The sequence below is a fragment of the Galeopterus variegatus genome, unplaced genomic scaffold, assembly GCF_000696425.1.
Source record: "Galeopterus variegatus unplaced genomic scaffold, G_variegatus-3.0.2 Scaffold670, whole genome shotgun sequence".
NCBI lineage: Eukaryota > Metazoa > Chordata > Mammalia > Dermoptera > Cynocephalidae > Galeopterus > Galeopterus variegatus.
Window position 1 is genome coordinate 116,288 of NW_007726781.1, and position 16,145 is coordinate 132,432.

The 16,145-nt window shown below is 33.5% G+C and overlaps 1 protein-coding gene across 1 annotated transcript in view; it reads left to right on the forward strand.

The window, feature by feature from the left end:
- ITCH (itchy E3 ubiquitin protein ligase) overlaps positions 1 to 16,145 on the forward strand; it is a 114,738-nt gene that overhangs the window by 81,516 nt on the left and 17,077 nt on the right. The window contains exons 15-20 of the mRNA XM_008571249.1: positions 4,946 to 5,018; positions 6,004 to 6,075; positions 8,318 to 8,406; positions 9,992 to 10,151; positions 10,334 to 10,467; positions 10,791 to 10,931. Of these exons, the coding sequence (XP_008569471.1) occupies positions 4,946 to 5,018; positions 6,004 to 6,075; positions 8,318 to 8,406; positions 9,992 to 10,151; positions 10,334 to 10,467; positions 10,791 to 10,931 (669 nt within the window). The remainder of the gene's footprint in view (positions 1 to 4,945; positions 5,019 to 6,003; positions 6,076 to 8,317; positions 8,407 to 9,991; positions 10,152 to 10,333; positions 10,468 to 10,790; positions 10,932 to 16,145) is intronic.

Sequence of the window (16,145 nt, forward strand, 5' to 3'; positions counted from 1 at the left end):
TCTGCTCACTAAATATTTTGCATTTCCATCTCCCTCCTGAATGTTTTATCTTAGAGTCTTCATATTTGTTACCATCTGTTCACACAGCATTAAATGAAACTATTTAAAAATTATTAATACAGTACTGTTTAATAATTAGTACCTGTTTTCTTTCATTCCCATTCTTTTTTTTCCTTTTTTTTTTTTTTTTTGTGACCGGCTGCACCGTGCTCAGCCAGCGAGCGTGTCGCACCGGCCATCCCTATATAGGATCCGAACCCACGGTGGAAGCGCTGCTGAGCTCCCAGCGCTGCACTCTCCCAAGTGCACCACGGGCTCGGCCCCCCATTACCTTTTTAACTTTAGAAGCTCCCATTACTTTTTTTCTCCCCATTTCTGAAAAGTAAGTTTTTATTTTGTTGATTTCCTTAATGTTTTATTTGGAGCTTTTTTATTGTGGTAAAATATATATAACATAAAGCTTCCTATTTTAACCATTTTTACATGTACAGTTCATTGGCATAAAGTACATTCACATCTGTTTTCATCATCCCATACTGAAACTCTACCCATTAAACAATAACTCCTTTCCCCCTCCCTCCAGCCAGACCTGGTAAACACTATTCTTTCTATTAATTTGATTACTGTATGTGCCTCATATTAGTGGAATCATACAATATTTGTCCTTTTGTGTTTGTTTTATTTTACTAAGCATCCTGTCTTCAAGGTTTATTCACGTTGTAGTATATATCAAAATTTCATTCCTTTGTAGGGCTAAATAATATTCCAGTGTATGTACAGTTGACCCTTGAACAACACGTTTTTTTTTTTATTTATTTTTATTTTTTTTAAAGATGACCGGTAAGGGGATCTTAACCCTTGGCTTGGTGTTGTCAGCACCACGCTCACCCAGTGAGCCAACCGGCCATCCCTATATGGGATCCGAACCCGTGGCCTTGGTGTTATCAGCACCACACTCTCCCAAGTGAGCCACAGGCCGGCCCAAACAACACAAGTTTAAACTGCACAGATTTTATATGCAGATTTTTTTCAATAAATATATTCGAAATTTTTTGGAGAATTTCTTCAGTTATTTGACTCGCAGACCAACTGCATAGCCTAGAAATATAAAAAAAAATAAGATATGTCATGAAAGCATAAAATGTATGTAGATACTAGTCTATTTTATCATTTTCTACCCTAAAATATACACAAATCTGTTATAACAAGTTGAAATGTATAAAAATTTATGAGGTACTACAGGTAGTACATGGCCCCATTTGCTGTCAAGAGAAATGTAAACAAACATAAAGATGCGGTATTAAATCATAACTGCATAAAATTAACTGTAATACATATTCTACTACTGTACTAATTTTATAATCACTTCCTGTTGCTATTGTGGTGAGCTCAAGTGTCGTATCTGCTGAAAACACTGAGTGACACTAATTAACTCTGTGAGCAGTTAGACTTTCCAGTAAATTGCATGTCCCAGTAAAAAGTGATCTCTCGAGGTCTTTTTTTACTTCCTTATGATTTTCTTAATAACAATTTCTTTTCTCTAGCTTACTTTATTGTTAGAATACAATATATAATGCATATAACATACAAAATAGGTATTAGTCAACTGTTTATGTAATTGGTAAGGCTTCCAGTCAAGAGTAGGCTATTAGTAGTTAAGTTTGGGGGGATTCAAAAGTTATATTTTTGACTGTGTAGGGGGTTAGTGCCCCTAACCCCCATGTTGTTCAAGAGTCTACTGTATATACCACATTTTGTTTATCTACTCGTGGCCTTTTACATTGTCTCCATTTTTTGGCTAGTGTAAATAATGCTGCTGTGAACATTGGTATACAAATATCTGTTTGCATCACTGCTTTCACTTCTTTCATATGTATACCCAGGAGCAGAATCACTGGAACAAGTGGTTATTCTATTTTTTGAAGAACTATCATACTATTTTCCATGGCAGCTATACCATTTTACATTCTCATGAGCAGTGCAGAAGGATTTCAGTTTCTCCATATCCTTGTCAACTCTTGTTTTCTTCTGTTTTTCTGATAATGGCCATCCTAATGGGTATGAAGTGGTATCTCTGTATGTTTTTTGCATTATTTTCATTTTTCTAATTATTTGTGATGTTGAGTATCTTTTCATGTGCTTATTGGCGTTTTGTATATATATTCTTTGGAGAAATGTCTATTTAAGTCCTTTGCTCATTTTTAATCAGGTTGTTTTCTTGCTGTTGAGTTTTAGGCGTTCTCTATATATTCTGGATATTAATCCCTTATCAGATATATGATTTGCAAATATTTTCCTGTGGGTTGCCTTTTTACTTTGGATAGTGTCCTTCAATGCACAAAAGTTTTACATTTTGATGAAGTCAAATTTGTCTTTTTAAAAATTTTGTTACCTGTACCTTTGGTGTCAAATCCAAGAAATCATTGCAAAATCCAGTATCATGAAACTTTTCCCCTACGTTTTTTTCTGAGAGTTTTACAGTTTTAGCTCTTACATTTATTTAGGTCTTTGATCTATTTTGGGTCAATTTTTATATATGGTTTTGGGTATGGGTCCAATTTTGTTCTTTTTCATGTGGATGTCTGGTTTCCCTAGCATCATTTGTTGAAAAGATTGTCCTTTCCTCATGTCAAAAAACATTTGGCCATATATGCAAGGGTTTGTTCTGGGCTTTCTATATTATTCTATTGGTTTATATGTCTGTCTTTATGCCAGTATCACACAGTTTTTGAATACTGTAGCTTTTGTAGCAAGTTTTAAAATCAGGAAATTTGTGTCCTCCAACTTTGATCTACTTTTTTAAGATTGTTTTGGCTATTCAGGATCCTCTAAGATTCCATATGAATTTTATAATGGATTTTTTTATTTCTGCAAAAAATGTTATTGGGATTTTGGTAGGGATTGCAATGAATCTGTAATTTGCTTTGGATATTACGGATATCTTAACAATATTGTCTTCCATTCCATGAACATAGGTACCTTTCTATTTATTTGTGTTGTCTCTAATTTCTTTTAGCAGTGTTTGGTACTTTTCACTGTACAAGTCTTTCACCCCTTGGTTAAGTTAATTCCTAACTATTTTGGGTTTTTTTTGATGCTATTGTAAATGCAATTGTCTTAATTTCCTTTTCAGATTGTTCATTGTTAGTATATAGAAATGGAACTGGTTATTGTATGTTGACTTCATATCTTGCTGCTTTGCTGAATTTGTTTATTCTAACACTGTGGGATCTTTAGTGTTTTCTACATATAATATATCATCTGCAAACAGATAATCTTACTTAAATGGACAAATTCCTTGAAAGATACAAGTCACCAAAATGGACACAGGAAGAAATAGTAAATCTGAATACTCCTGTATTCAGATTTGTATAGAAATTGACTAAAGAATTTCCCACAAAAAAAACCTCTGGCCTCGATTGCTTTACTGGTAAATTTTATCAAACTTATGTCATAAATATCATCAATCCTATTTATATTCTTTCATAAAATGCTAGAGGTGGGAACACTTCTTGACTCATTTTATGAGGCTCCTATTTCCCTGATACCAAAATTAGATAAGAGTAGTATAAGAAAAGAAAATTACTCATATTTCTGTGAAAATAGGTGTAAAAATTCTTAACAAAATAATGGCACATTGAATCAAGCCAGATATAAAAATGATGTTATGCTGTCATCAAGTGGAGTTTATCCCAGTAATGCAAGGTTGGTTTAATAGACAAAAATCAATCAGTGTAATTCACTATATTAATAGAGTAAAGGAGAAAAATCATATAATCATTTCACAAAAGTTTTTGACAAAATACAACGCAAGTTTATGATAAACTCTCAGCTCCCTTGGAAACTTTCTTACCTGAAAAAAGGTATTTGTGAAAAACCTATAGCTAACATCATACTTAATAAAGAAATAATCCATAAGACCCAGAATAAGGCAAGGATATCTACCATTGCTACTTTCATTCAACATTGTATTGGTAGTCCTAGCTTATGCAATGAGAAGACAGAAAGAAATAAAAGATATATAGATTGGAAAGAAAAATGTAAAACTCTTTTTTTTCCTCATACAGGTAACATAATTGTATATATAGAAAATCCTAAGGAATCTATGAAAAACTACAAGAATTAATAAAGTGAATTTAACAGTGTCATAAGATACACAGTCAATATACAAAATCAATTGTAGTTCTACATTGAAATGCACTGAACATTTAGAAAAGAAGTTAAAAATAGTCTAGGAGAAAAAGCAGGTAATCCAGTGGTATGAAATCCAGGGCTACCTGGGAAGCACCATGGTATCATTAGTGATCTAGGTTTTTTCCTTTCTGTTCTACCACTCAAGTGCCTGGTCTCCATCCTCAAGGTCACCTCATGGTCTGTGACAGCTGCTGAAACTTCAGCTATCAGAGTCACACTCTAGGCTGGAAAATGGAGAAAGGGTGAGCTGGAATGAAAAAAAAAAAAAAAAATCCCTTGTCAGATATCTCAGCTCTCTTTAAAAAAGTCCTGTACAAGACTTCCACTTAGAGCTCTTTAGCCAAACTTAAGTCATACAGCCACACTGAGGAATATAGTCTATCCTAGGTAGCAGTCTGCCCAGATAAATGTCAAGGGTATCATTTAAGGACAAAGGGGAGAAAGGATGTTGGGATAGACAACATTCCCGGATAGGACCTTATTTACACAGACCTGTTAGGTTTGGCTCCATATAAAAGAAAACCCCACAACAGTGGCTTCAACAAGATTAAAATTTATTCCTTATTCTTACTGAAAAATAGTCCTGGGGAAATCTTTTTTTTTTTTTTTTTTAATAAAGTATTTTTAGGATTATGCTGCACTTGGTATTTTTGTATTTGACTGCTTATTACTGAGGGTGGTATGGTATTTGACTTTCCTTCAGCATTATAAACAACATATATATGTCATTTTAACCCTTGTTTTTCCTCAGAGACAATGGACCCCAGATAGCCTATGTTCGGGACTTCAAGGCAAAGGTTCAGTATTTCCGGTTCTGGTGTCAGGTTAGTATTAGGACTCCCTTTTCCTTTGTTATGTTGCTTGTATTTCTGTACTCCCTTTTCCTTTGTTATGTTGCTTGTATTACACAGTGATTGTGAAAATAATTAACTCATAGAAAAACAGGAAAAATGGGAAGCCTTGGTATTCCTGTCTCCTGTTTTTAGGGCAAAGAAATAGATTTATCAATTAGATAATTTGTGGCTTCTGTTTTCCAGAAAATTAAGCTAGAAATCATTTGAATAAGAAAACATTGTCACTTTTTTCTCAGTACTCATTCCTTTCAGATTGCAGAAATCTTCAAACATAGGTTAAAACATTTTCTGATGTATAAATTGTAACCAGCCACTTTCATATCTAGCATTTGTGATATAAATGACTTTTACAGGCACATACATGTTTGTAATACATGAGTATGTATGTACACACATGTTTTATTCAGAGTATTTTTTCCAGGTGTGATCAGCTATTTCTGATATATAAATATTTACTTGAATTAATTATTTTTATGGGTTCTAAATAAAGTGAATGCATTAGTCAAAGAGTTACTGTAATGAATATTTTTAAACTTCAACCTCTTATAATTAACTGGGCCCATGGTAGCAAGAAAAATCTGAATTAGAATCTGGTACAGGGATTGAATCCTGGACCTTGGTGTAATCAGCACCAACTGTAACTGAGCTAACTTGCCATCCTGAATTAACTTTTTGAAAATTAAATTAAGTAAAGGTTTTTTTATACTCAATAATTCTTAAGTAATCACTGTGCATATGAGATCTTATTTTCTTCTGTTTCTTATACATTGAATAATACATAGTTAGCAAGAATGCTCACAAATGCATTGTTAAAAGTTATTGAATATAAATTCATATTCATAGTGTACTTGCTTTTCTGTAAGCAGAGGTAAAGGTAAATAAAACTTTTCCCTTTTGGTTTTTTGATAGGCCATTTTAATGGTGAGAGTTGACTTAAGTCATTCTTATATTTCAGCAACTGGCTATGCCACAGCACATAAAGATTACAGTAACAAGAAAAACATTGTTTGAGGATTCCTTTCAACAGGTACTATTTCATTCACTCAATGGTTTGACCTCTGGTTGCCAGCCCAGGACCACCTTTTGGTGCTGGCAGCTTAATCTGATCAGTTTGGAACTTCTTGAGTTGGAGTTCTTGAATTTTTAAGTTTAATCTCATTGCTAACTACCTTAGGAACATGTAGATAGTTTTGTCTGTATATGTGAGTATGTGCATGTTGTGCTTTTGAATGTCAGAGTAATTTAATGTGATTAAGTGGGTTTCAGGTTTCCATTTCTAAACTGCTAATTGTTTGATTTGAAATAGATGGGGCCGGCCCAGTGGCTCACTTGGGAGAGTACGGTGCTGGTAGTGCTGAGGCTGCGGGTTCGGATCCTATATAGGGATGGCCGGTGCGCTCACTGGCTGAGCGTGGTGCGGACCACACCGTGCCGAGGGTTGCGATCCCCTTACTAGTCAGGAAAAAAATATATATATATATATACAAGTAAAAAAAATAGGCTTTCAGTAAAGGAAGGTCTGGAAATATAGTCAGGAAAAATATATATATATATATATATACAAGTAAAAAAAATAGGCTTTCAGTAAAGGAAGGTCTGGAAATATCCATATGAACATTGTTAGGTGGGTAGAAAAGAGAGGGAAGGACTTTGTTTTTATACTTCTGTTATCACTTGGATTTTTACAGTGAATATAGTCAGTCTCTGTTGGGCCAATTTCTTGAAACATAACTTGCTGGTAGCAGTGCTGAAAAGATACAAAACATTATTAAACTGTCCTTTTATCTTTTTTTTTCTTCCTTTTTTGTCTTTTTTCGTGTCTGGCAACGGATCGCAACCCTCAGTGTCGCGCCCATACCGGACCGGGACCGGCAACGGGATCGCAACCCTTGGTGTTGCTCCCACGCCTCGCTCAGCCAGTGAGCGGGAACCGGTCTGTATGTGGGATCCGAACCCTCGGCGGGAGCGCCTGCCGCACTTCCCAAGCGGCGCACTGTAGCAGTGCGCCACCGGGCCGGCCCATCCTTTTATCTTTTGACTTTTGAAAGCTAAAGGCTTTTGTAGAATGACAGACCAGGTGATACTAAAACAGTTGTTTAAAACTCACCCTCCTTTTGACATCCATCAAATGAACGGGAATAAAAATTTAAGAGAACAATTTGTTTGCTTATAGGTAACAAATCTGATAGCAAAATTAGTATCAGATTTTTTTTTATTGCTGTTGGATATTTCTCTGGATAGTATTTCTTTTGTTAATATAGCACAACTGCTTATGGGGGAAATTGCAGGAGAAAAAAAATTTTTTTTACTTATACTAGGCATCTATTAAAGGGACTTATTTAAGGATAGTTTTAACCTTGTAACGTGTTTCATTTGCCTACGTACCTAGCCTAGTATTTGTAGAATATTTATCATAAGCATGTCATAAGTGTTGAATTTTTTGTTACAACTGGGATTTTCTTGTTTGAGTGGGATGTGAATTTACAAAACTGATTTGCCTATTTTGTGGTGAACTGTGAGAACCTTTGCATAAATAGGTTACTTATTGATCCTCTGGATATTTATAGTGAGAGTTCATTCTTAACACTTCCTCTCCAAGCCCTTGCATTTTTTTCCTAAGAGTAATTAATATACACTGTGCTGACTCAATTTTGGGCAAATAATTAAGTGGTCTTACAGAAGTGGAAACCAAATCAGCTATTCAGTGTAGCTCAATAATTGTATTGTTCTTCAAATATGAAGATGATCTATTAACCACCTATAATAGGACAGAAAATTTGAGTAGTTTTTCCAGGTATTTATAGGTTGCCAAAGAGAATGAATTTCCAAAGTTAGCTAGATTCTCTCTGCAGCCACTAGTTTTCATTTCCAGGTTAGGCAGTTAGCTATTATGTGTACTTTTGACTGTGAAACAAACCCAAATCTAACCAAACACAAAAAAACAAAGAAATAACACCTAACCTCTCACTATGCCCACAGTTACTCTGTGCTCTAAGCAATTGATATAAGCAACTTTATAAATAAGTTAGTAGTAGGATCATTAAAAAGAAATTTATATGTGTGTAAAGTATATAAAAATAGACATGTATAATATATAAAATATGAAATTTGAATGTATTTTCTGTATGTGTAGTGTTGACTAGACCCAAAACACCATTCTGTGTTGTGGGGGTTTTAAGTTACCTATAACGAAGGAGATTTCAGAACTGGAACTGGTAGAATGCTGTTTCAAAAACTGTTTTCACTAGTTCTTTTACTTTGTTTTTTAGATAATGAGCTTCAGTCCCCAAGATCTGCGAAGACGTTTGTGGGTGATTTTTCCAGGAGAAGAAGGTTTAGATTATGGAGGTGTAGCAAGGTAGTGATAATATGAATACTCAGAACTTAGTTTCTTTCCTCGAAAGGTATAATTATACTTTGCTTGCAAGTATTATTTTCTCAATCTATGTTTTAGGAAAATGAAATGTAGCAAATTATTATAACTTTATTATGCTGCATCTACAGAATTTCAACAAACATTAATTCAACACTTTCTCTCTAAGGTACTGCTAATCGATTTCATCCACATCACTCATTTAATCTTCAGGATACTCTGAGATAAATTTTACAGATCATGAAGAGGTTTAGAGACTTGCCTAACGCACATAGTAAGGTGTAGAGCCTGGGTGCAAGCTTTGAGTCATCTAACCAATAGACAATGTTCAGTCAAGCATCTTATAATGTTCCACAGAGCACACAAGGCCCTGTAGTGATCAGTTCATTTTCCCCACCACACGTACTGATACAGATAACAGTCGCTCATTTCCCAACTAAGATTAATATGTCTGTCATGAGAGTGTAGAAAACGTATAAAATAGGAGTTGAAAGTCTTAATTCTGCTTTCTTCATGTTGGAGCTTCTAATTGAAGCTAGAAGATAGCCTCAAGCAAGAAATTGCTTTGCTTATTCCATAACAATATATCATACCAGGTTAAAAATTTGCGTAGCATTGGCAGTGTGGAAAGGCGAGGACTTTGGAGTCAAGACTGCCCTCCATAGTGTGACCTTGGGCAAATATCTTCATCAGTGAAATAAGAATAGCAATTTCTAGGACTATTGTGAATAGAAATATTGTTTATTAATGACCTAGTTCAGAGATCTGGGTGTGCTCACTAACTGGTGGCCACATTTTAGTAGTACTTATTTGTATTGTTTCCAAGTTCAAATAAAGCTATTTTAAAGTGTATGAACTAATCATAGATAAATAATAAATATGAGAAGAAACATTTAATGTTGTAAAAATTAAAGATAATTCAGGAGGTGGGCAATCATTCATTCTTAACTATATGCTTATTTTAAATATAATTAGTATTACCACCAGAGGCCATGAACTAAAAGAAATAGAGATCTAGGACACCGCTGATGTTACACATATTGCCCCAGATCTGCTCTGTCGGTCCACCCATGTTACATACTTAGTAACCATAATCTTTTGTTAATATGGGTTGGTAATTTAACTGCATTTGAAGTTGCACCTCCCAGAACATTTTTCTAACAAATGAGTGGCTGGAATTAAGTGCTTTACTGCACCTGTGAAATTGGAAGGTTTTTTATATTTATCTAACGTGTTAGGGAATAGTGGCACTTCATGAGGATCACTATGAGACTTAGTAATTGATGGCATATTATACTCATTTAAGCCACTCTAATCACGAGTCAATAGTGAATTTTAAACTTGCTTATGTATAGTATTTCATTGATTCTAAGACTAACATTTTCATATTTTAATGTTTCTGAATTTGTAAAATAGATGTGAATTTGAACAGAAGCAGTAAAAATCAACATGAGATTAGAAAACTGTTACCTACTAATTATAGATTCCTGAGAACTTTGTAGCACTTCTCTTTGATTTGTCGGCATGGTAACTTACAAGATTTTTCATCCAAGTTCTCTTTTGATTTCAGAGAATGGTTCTTTCTTTTGTCACATGAAGTGTTGAACCCAATGTATTGCCTGTTTGAATATGCAGGAAAGGATAACTACTGCTTGCAGATAAACCCCGCTTCTTATATCAATCCAGATCACCTGAAATACTTTCGTTTTATTGGCAGATTTATTGCCATGGTAAGTGCAGGTGGAGAACTGTGCATTTACTTTGCTAATTCAGCAATATTAAATTTTCTCGTATCTGTCATAACAGATCATATGACAAGGGAGTTTTTTTAAATGAAGAACTCATCTAACATTTTGAAATAAAATGACTATTTTACAATTCTCTTAAATAGTATTGTTTCCTCTTTGCATAGGCTCTGTTCCATGGGAAATTCATAGACACGGGTTTTTCTTTACCATTCTATAAGCGTATCTTGAACAAACCAGTTGGACTCAAGGATTTAGAATCTATTGATCCAGAATTTTACAATTCTCTCATCTGGGTTAAGTAAGTTTCTGATTCCATTTAATTTTTAAAATATAGTCTATGTGCTTTCATGTGACATTGGTAACTTATCCAAACTAAGCATAAAATTAGTTTATTGAATTTAAATGATCTATACATCATTTTCAATATAAGTTTTACAGAAATATCTGTAAAAATATTGCCAAAGATCTTAGGCAATAATATGACTTTAGATCATAATCTTTCAGTTTCTTATTTTGATCTTATACCTTAATATTATTTAAGAACATAGGCCTTTAGTTAAAACTTTTTAATCATGATTGAATTGGTGAATATAACAAATAGTGCTAATTTCATTTGTGCAGAGAAAACAATATTGAGGAATGTGGTTTGGAAATGTACTTCTCCGTTGATAAAGAAATCCTAGGTGAAATTAAGAGTCATGACTTGAAACCCAATGGTGGCAATATTCTTGTAACAGAAGAAAATAAAGAGGAATACATCAGGTGAGAGAATGACCCTTTTGTCATAGTTTAGCCTTTCTGTGGAACTACTACAATTAGCATGTCACTAATTGCCTAGTAATACTAATGGACAATATTTTTTAAAAATGTTTGCTTTTGTACTAATCGTTGTCCTCTATAGGCAGTTATTTCTCATTTCCAGTTTCAGCCCAAAAGTGGGAATTTTAAGGGTAGAAGTCATGCTGGATCACTCTTTTAAATACCAATTGTATAACCACAATGCAATGTATCATGTCATTGAAAAGAATCTCAAATTCATATGCAGATATTTTCATGGGGACTATCATAAACTCAGGTAAAATTTATAAGTAAAATGATGGTTTATAGTCTATCCTCGGTAATGCTTTGCAGTGGTTCATACCTCTAGGCTCAAGAGTTATTTAGTTCATTCATATCTTCTCAACACCAGTATTCTCCAATCAGTGTTAAATTTAGTATGTCTGCTTTTTCTTAAGTTCTAGTTTCTGAGAGTCTCTTGCCTGGTTTTCACTCCATAGTTAAAAATACGCGATTTAACTATTACCAAATACTGTGGAAAGTCACTAATTGTTGGTAAATAATCTATCCCTTTAAAATTTTAGTTAGTTTAAAATATCCCTTTAAAATTTAGTTTTTGTTAATTGTTTCCACAGTTTTTTTAAATTATGATGTATCTATCTAGATTTTGTTATGATATACCTAGTACTCTAGAAGAAAAAGAAAAGAAAAAAGCCCAAGATTCCACATAGGCCAGCCTCCAAAAGAAAAGAAAAAAACCAATTTATGGAATATTTCTCTTCCTTAAATCAAATTATGGAACATTTCTTTTCCTCTTGACCCCCATAAGGGGACAATATATAACAACCCTTCCCCTGGCCAGAAACAACAAGTTCTTTTAGTTCTATTTCTGTGAACTTCCTAAAATGGAGTCATAGTATGCAGTCTTGTGTCTGGCTTTTTCTTTTACTCAGTGTTTGTGAGATTCAGCCATGTTATATATATCAGTATTTTATTACTTTTGTTGCTGAGAATTACTGTATTCCATAGTATATATGTGTGAAGTATCCTCATATATCACAATTTGTATATACATTCTCTTATGGACATTTGGGTTCTTTCCCAGTTTGGGGCTATGATGAGTGAAGCTGCTATGAATATTCTTATTGAGTCTTTTTGTAGGCATATGTTTGTATTCCTCTTGGGTAAATACCCAGGAGTAAAATCACTGGGTCTTAGGGTAGGTCTTTAATATTATCAGAAATTGCCAGTTTCCCAAAGTAATTATACCAGTTTGCAGTCCTACTCCAATATTTGTGAGTTGCTTCACATTCTTGCCAACTCGTTATTGTCAGTAGTATTTCATGTGGTTTAATGAACATTTCTCTCTTGACTAATGGTGTTGAGTACCTTTTTGTATGTGTATTGATTATTCGTAGCTCTTTTGTGAAGTGTCTGTTCAAATCTTTTGTCCTATTCTGGATCATTGATTTTATACCTTTTTTAATATAAGTATTTCCAGCTATAAATTTCTAACTAAGCACTATGTTAGCTACCTCCCACAAATTTCAGTATGTTGTGGTTTTCATTATCATTTAATTTAAAATATTTTCTATTATTCCTTGTGGTTTCTTCTTTGATCCATAAGTTATTTAGAAATATAGTGTTTAATTTCCAAATATCTGGAGATTGTCAATATACCTTTCTGTTGTTTTTTAGTTCAGTTCCATGTTGTTAGAGAATATGCTGTGTTACTTTAATTATTTTAAATGTTTTGTAACTTGTGTTATAACCCAACATATGATCCATCCTGTGCACTTGAAAAGATTGTGTACACTGCCATTGTTGGGTTAGTGTTATAAAAATTTCAACTAGGTCAAGTTGGTTGATAATGTTGTCAAGTTCTTCTATATCCTTACTGATTTTTTTTGTATACTTCTTTTATCAGTTATGTGAGGAATATTGAATTCCTCAATTATAAATGTGTGTCTATTTCTTCTTGCAGTGTTATTTTTGCTTCATGTATTTTGAAGCTGTTATTAGTACATTGACATGTGTGGTATGCTTACTTGAGTTGACCCTCATTATGAAATGTCATTCTTTATTTCTGGTAATAACCCTTATCCTAAAGTCTACATTTTAAATATAAATATATCTACTCCAGCTTCCATGTGATTAGTATGTACATGGTATATCGTCCTCTGTCCTTTTATTCTCTGTGTCTTTATGTTTAAAAATGTTTCTTGTAAGTAATATATTCTTCGTTCTTATTATTTTTATCCAGTCTGATAAGCTCTCCTTTATAACTGGCGTGTCTAGTACATTTATATTTAATGTTATTACTGATATGATTGGACTTAAGTCTAACCATTGCTATTTGTTTTGCTGTTTACAAGTCTCACCTTGCTTCTTTTTTGCTGCTGCTTCTTTTTTTTTTTTTTTTTTTTTTTTTTTTTTTTTTTTTTTTTTTTTTTTTTTTTTTTTTTTTTTTTTTTTTTTTTTTTTTTTTTTTTTTTTTTTTTTTTTTTTTTTTTTTGGTTTTCCCAACTTCCTTTGTTCTTCCTTTCCTACTTTGCTCGAATTAGGACAGCAATTTTTACTTTTCTTTTTTAATCTCTTTTGTTGGTTTTTTAGCTATGCCTCTTTGTTTAACTGTTTTAGCAGCAACTCTGATGATCATAATATGCATTTTTAATTTATCCCTGTCTACCTAAAATTAATATTATACCACTTCTTATACAATATAAGAAGCTCATAATAGTATAATTCCGTTTACCTCACTCTAGCTCTTTGTGCTGTTCTCATATTTTATTTATACATGTTATAAATCTCATAATACCTTATTGTTCTTACTTTAAGTAATCAGTATATTTTTACAGAAAATTAAGAAGTAGTACTCATATTTATTCACATTATTTTCCTGATCCTGTTCATTTCTTTTCACAGATCCATTTTTCCATTTGGAATCATTTCCCCTGGGCTTAAAATCTTTCTTTACCATTTCTCTTAGTGTGCACATGCTAGCATTAAATTCTCTCAGCTTTTATGTGGTAACATCTTTATTTCACTATTTTCTAAGTCTATTTTCACTAGATTTAGAATTCTAGGTATATAATTTTTTAAAAAAATTCTTAGCACTTTCAACAGTTAACCGTTAACTTCCATTATTTTTAACGATGTGAACCATTGTTTTTGTTTTTCTGAATTAAATGTGTGTCTGTATATGGCTTTTAAAAGATTTTTCTCTTGGGCCGGCCCGGTGGCGCACTGCTACAGTGCGCCGCTTGGGAGCGTGACGGCGCTCCCGCCGAGGGTTCAGATCCCACATACAGACCGGCCGCTCACTGGCTGAGCGAGGTGCGGGCGCGACACCAAGGGTTGCGATCCCGTTGCCGGAAGGAAAAAAAAAATAAAGCAGCTGATTTTTTTTTTAAAAAAAGATTTTTCTCTTTAATTTTGTTTTTTAGCAGTTTGACTCTGATGTGTCTAGTTGTGATCCCTTTTATATTTTTCCTACTTGTTTGCTGAGCTTCTTGTATCTATGATTGATGCCGTTTCATCATTTGTGGGAAATTTTTGGAGTTTTATCTCTGTGGATGTTCCTTATGCTTCATTTCCCTTTCTGCATTACTTCAAAGACTTAAGTTACATGTACATATAACCTTTGGTATCATCCCATAGTTCTCAGATGTTGTGGAGTTTTGGGGGGTTTTTTTGTTTTTTGTTTTTTCCTTATCTTTTTTTTTTTTTTCGGTCCTTTAGATCATTTTGGTTCATCTGTCTTCAAGTTCACAGCTCTTTTCTGCTGTTAAGTCAGTGAAATTTTCATTTCAGATATTCTAGAATTTTCATCTGGCTCTTTTAAGAATTTCTATTTCTCTGACAAGAATCTCTATCTCTACCCGTTTTGTCCATCTTTTCCTATAAATTCTTTACTACATTTTTAATAGCTGTTTTAAAGTCTTTTGTTTGCTAACTTCAACATTGGGCCATCTGTAAGCCTTACTTTATAGGCTTTTTCTTATGGGTCACATTTTCCTGATTCTCTGCGTGTGTAGTAATTTTTTTATTGTGGATACTAATGGTAAAGACTCTGGATTCTTTTTTCTTCCTCTAAAGAGTATTTGAATTTTGTTCTGACTGGCAGTTAAATTAAGGGCAGATCACTTTGATCCTGTGAAAGCTGCTAGAGTCAGTCCACTTTTATTTTACTTTTAGTCCTAACACATAACCCTTATTCCTAGAATATGGTCCTTACTCCTTGCAATGGAAAGCAGTGTACCGCACCCCTCTAACTTTATGGGATGTAGACTGTTAAATTCTCTCTCCAGCACTAGGTAGCTGCTGAAATTTATGCTCAGGTCTTTGGCATGCCAGTTGTTGCTTTCCACAGAGTTCTTTGGAGTCACATCATCCTATGCACATTCATTTACAGTTAAGGATTTGAAGTAAATTTGTGTATAGATTTGGGAGCTCCCTCTCTTTGTCTTCCTTCTTTCTGGGATTTTCCCCTAGCTGCTTTGGCAGCTTCAAGCTCCCAACCTCATGTCTGCTCAGCTTAATAAGATTGTTGTTTTCCCTTTGGTCTCTATCCACCTGTGCTGTCTGTAAACTGGGAAGTGCCGTCTGGGGAAAAACCTGTTTAATGTGGATCTGCTCTAGTGTGCTAACCTCCTTTTAAGAATCTAATCTCCACCAGTTCCTGTATGCTTTTGGTTTCTTGCTGATGCCTTCAAACCATTTGTTTTTTATAATTTGTCCACAGTTTATCATATCATTGTAATCACCAGGATTAGTCCAATACAACCTAAACTTAGGACACCAAAAGTTGTCATAAGTTGTTGTCAAGGAATCAAATGCCTAAAATACACATATTTCTTCATTATAATTTTTAAAAAGTAAATATTCTGTAATAAAATGGAAAAAATCAATTTATACATTTATCATGTTTAACTGTTAAGATGTATATATGTACATAAAGATTAGCAGAAAGGCAAAGTCGAAATCTATAATTCTTGGCAGAGAAGAATTTTCTTTTATAACATTTTCATTTAAAAAAATTGTAAGGGTTCAAAAAACAATACAAAAGATCAATGAATCAATAAGTTGGTTTTTTGAAAAGATAAAATTGACAAACCATTAGCATGGCTAACAAAAAAAAAGAAGAGAGAAGATTCAAATAACAAAAATTAGAAATGAAAAAGGTGATATTACAACTGA